Source organism: Suricata suricatta, chromosome 7 (genome assembly GCF_006229205.1).
Source record: "Suricata suricatta isolate VVHF042 chromosome 7, meerkat_22Aug2017_6uvM2_HiC, whole genome shotgun sequence".
NCBI classification, from domain to species: domain Eukaryota; kingdom Metazoa; phylum Chordata; class Mammalia; order Carnivora; family Herpestidae; genus Suricata; species Suricata suricatta.
This window is the reverse complement of record NC_043706.1, coordinates 5,330,267-5,334,349: the sequence shown is the minus strand read 5'-3', so window position 1 is coordinate 5,334,349 and position 4,083 is coordinate 5,330,267. Positions and strand designations below refer to the sequence as shown.

The following is a 4,083-nucleotide window of genomic DNA, read 5'->3' as shown; positions in this document are numbered from 1 at the left end:
TTCAATCTTCTTAAATGTTGGCAGTAGTGATATTTTTTCATGATGGAGTATAGTTGGTTGTACCATTTTTTGACTTCATTCTCATCTATTGGTGTCAATTGGTGGGCATATAATTATCCATTGTTGCCTCTTACACACCTTTTTATTTCAGCAGTGTCAGTTATAATCTGTCTGCTTTCACTGCACTGCTGGCAACTTAATGTTGGTGTCTTCTCTTTCATTCTTCCTTGATTGAAAGGTCTGTCAGTTTTGTTGATCTTTTCGGAAAGCCAATACTTCCTATGTTTGATATGGTCTTAGCTTTACTGTATCCTATTTTGTTGATTTCAGTTGTAGGTTTAAGGTTCCTTCTGTGGTAATTTTGGTTTCGTGTGGTACTTTTCTTGGTTACTTGAGGTATTGGGAAATGATTTGCACTATAGCATGACAGTACTACAAAATTTTCTTTTAGGCTATATGGTCTGTGTGTTGTGTGCAAGTTTTGTGTTTATGTGCAAGCCCAAATGATCCCTTCTGAAACTTTTGGCTGACATTTTCTGATTGCATTTAAGTTTGTATAGTAGAGCTCTACAGTGTATTCATATGAGCGTAGTCAGTGGGATGATGTTTCTTTCCTGTTATTTGGTTCTTTCAGCTGTATCTTCGCAATGTACCGAGGGATTCCTGCCAATGCCGTACTTAGAACATTCTCTTCAAAAAGTGTCAACCGGGGAACATAGTACCCTTGAGAATTTTTATTTAATGATAGAATGGGTCAACAATGGCGAGAGTGAAGGGCATGAAGCATATCCTGATGGCCATATCCAAACAGAGACATCTGTCCATAGGAATAATCTCACTGCCCCAAGTAGTGAACCAGATAAAGTATTTGACAAAACCTCCCCTTTCATGTTGGCTACTTCTGTCAAGCAGCGTGTTTCAGTAACCAAAACCTCAAAGCAAATATTCGAACATAAATATTTGTTGAAAGAAAAATTTGAACATCAGGAAAGTGACCTCATTCAAGTTGAAAATAAGTATTTGACCCAATTTGAGAATGGCCTTGGACTGACCTTTCACTCAAGTGTTTCTGAGAATCAGAGATTTAAAACTGAAGAAGAAGTTGTAAACTGGCATCAACTTGAGGGGCACATCAGAAAGAGGTCAACCCAAGAAAATTACAAGACGATTTTGAATGGACATAGAATTGCTGTTTGCAGTGAATCTGAGGTGAAATTTAACCAGGGCTCCATTATTAACAAATGTCTGCATACTCATTTGCCAGAAAACCATTTTGAATGTAATAAAGGTGAGGAAGTCTTGTCTCAAAGACCTAAACATATCCTACAGAGGAGTGAGCATCTGGGAGGCAGTCCTTATAAATATAGAGACTGTTTGAACGCTCTGCAGCTGTCCTCCAGAGTTGCTGATCATCAGACAACTTGTGTGGGACAAAAGCCATCCACATGTAATAAGTCTGGAAACACAGTTAGTCAGTCGCCGAGACTAAATATACAGAAGACAACTGGTACTGGAGAGAAAACGTACACTTGTAAGGACTGTGGCCTAGTCTTTCATTGGGACTCGAAACTTTCTCAACATCAGCAAATTCATGCTGGAGAGAAGTCTGACAACTGGGAAGAATGTGGTCAAACCTTTAAGGACTGCTCATCACAGAGTACACAAGGGCAAATCCATATTAGTGAGAGACTTGACAAATGTCAACAATGTGGCAAGGCCTTAAAGAGGCATTCCTACCTTAGAACAAAGCACAGCATCCATATTATTGAGGAACCTTACCAATGTCAAGAATGCGTCCATGCCTTTAAAGGGAAATCCAACGTCACTAATCATCACAGGGTTGTCACTGAGGAAAAAGCTTACCAATGTAAAGAATGTGACAAGGCCTTTCGCAAAAACTCACACCTTAGTCAACATCTCAGAATTCATACTGGAGAGAAACCTTACAAATGTCAAGAATGTGGCAAGGCCTTTACAAGACATTCAAGCCTAACGCAACATCACAGAATTCATACTGGAGAGAAACCTTACAAATGTGAAGAGTGTGGAAAGGCCTTTCGCCAGCAATCACACCTTATTCTACATCTCAGAATTCATACCAGAGTGAAACCTTACAAATGTCAAGAATGTGACAAGGCCTTTATGAAGCTATCACACCTTAGTGACCATCTCAGAATTCATACTGGAGTGAAACCTTACAAATGTCAAGAATGTGACAAGGCCTTTATGAAGCCATCATACCTTAGTAACCATCTCAGAATTCATACCGGAGTAAAACCTTACAAATGTCAAGAATGTGGCAAGGCCTTTAGGCAGAAGTCAGTCCTTACTCAACATCACAGTGTTCATACTGGAGAGAAACCTTACAGGTGTGAAGTATGTGGCAAGACCTTTAGTCGGTACTCAAGACTTACCGTACATCTCAGAATGCATACTGGAGTGAATCCTTACAAATGTGTAGAATGTGGCAAGGGCTTTATAATCCCATCACACCTTAGACAACATCTCAGAATTCATACTGGAGAGAAACCTTACAAATGTGAACAATGTGGCAAGGGCTTTATAATACCATCACACCTTAGACAACATATCAGAATTCATACTGGAGAGAAACCTTTCAAATGTGAAGGATGTGGCAAGTCCTTTACATACCACTCAAGCCTGACTCAACATCACAGAATTCATACTGGAGAGAAACCATATAAATGTGAAGAATGTGGCAAGGCGTTTAGCCAGCACTCCATCCTTTCTGTACATCACAGAGTTCATACCGGAGAGAAACCTTACAAATGTGAGGAATGTGGCAAGGCCTTTCGCTGCCAGTCACACCTTAGTCAACATCACAGAATTCATACTGGAGACAAACCTTACAGATGTGAACAATGTGGCAAGGCCTTTTACAGGCAGTCAAACCTTACTCAACATCACAGAATTCATACTGGAGAGAAACCGTACAAATGTCAAGAATGTGGCAAGGCCTTTATGAGGCCATCACACCTTAGTGACCATCTCAGAATTCATACTGGAGTGAAACCTTACAAATGTCAAGAATGTGGCAAGGCCTTTATTAACCACTCAAGCCTTACTCTACATCTCAGAATTCATACTGGAGAGAAACCTTACAAATGTGAACAATGTGGCAAGGGCTTCATAATCGCATCACACCTTAGACAACATTTCAGAATTCATACTGGAGAGAAACCTTACAAATGTGAAGAACGTGGCAAGACTTTTATTAACCATTCAAGCCTTACTCTACGTCTCAGAATTCATACTGGAGAGAAACGTTACAAATGTGACCACTGTGGCAAGGCCTTTTGCCAGCAGTCATACCTTAATCTACATCACAGAATTCATACTGGAGAGAAACCATATAAATGTGAAGAATGTGGCAAGGCCTTTCGCTGCCAGTCACGCCTGACTCAACATCACAGAATTCATACCGGAGTGAAACCTTACAAATGTCAAGAATGTGGCAAGGCCTTTAGGCAGAAGTCAGTCCTTACTCAACATCACAGTGTTCATACTGGAGAGAAACCTTACAGGTGTGAAGTGTGTGACAAGGCCTTTAGTCGGTACTCAGGACTTACTGTACATCTCAGAATGCATACTGGAGTGAATCCTTACAAATGTGTAGAATGTGGCAAGGGCTTTATAATCCCATCACACCTTAGACAACATCTCAGAATACATACTGGAGAGAAACCTTACAAATGTGAAGGATGTGGCAAGGCCTTTTACAGGCAGTCAAAGCTTACTCAACATCACAGAATTCATACTGGAGAGAAACCATATAAATGTGAAGAATGTGGCAAGACCTTTAGCCAGCACTCCAACCTTTCTGTACATCACAGAGTTCATACCGGAGAGAAACCTTACAAATGTGAGGAATGTGGCAAGGCCTTTCGCTGCCAGTCACACCTTAGTCAACATCACAGAATTCATACTGGAGACAAACCTTACAGATGTGAACAATGTGGCAAGGCCTTTTACAGGCAGTCAAAGCTTACTCAACATCACAGAATTCATACTGGAGAGAAACCTTACAAATGTCAAGAATGTGGCATGGCCTTTACCCAGCAC

General features: G+C 40.6%; 2 protein-coding genes across 2 annotated transcripts in view; one reads left to right on the top strand and one right to left on the bottom strand.

The window, feature by feature from the left end:
• The window catches only part of LOC115295645 (zinc finger protein 420-like), a 91,487-nt gene that overhangs the window by 10,222 nt on the left and 77,182 nt on the right, over positions 1-4,083 (bottom strand). The window lies entirely within an intron of this gene.
• LOC115296345 (zinc finger protein 493-like) overlaps positions 638-4,083 on the top strand; it is a 3,989-nt gene continuing 543 nt past the window's right edge. The window contains exon 1 of the mRNA XM_029944833.1: positions 638-4,079. Coding sequence (XP_029800693.1) covers positions 670-4,079 — 3,410 coding nt within the window. The 5' untranslated portion in view covers positions 638-669. The remainder of the gene's footprint in view (positions 4,080-4,083) is intronic.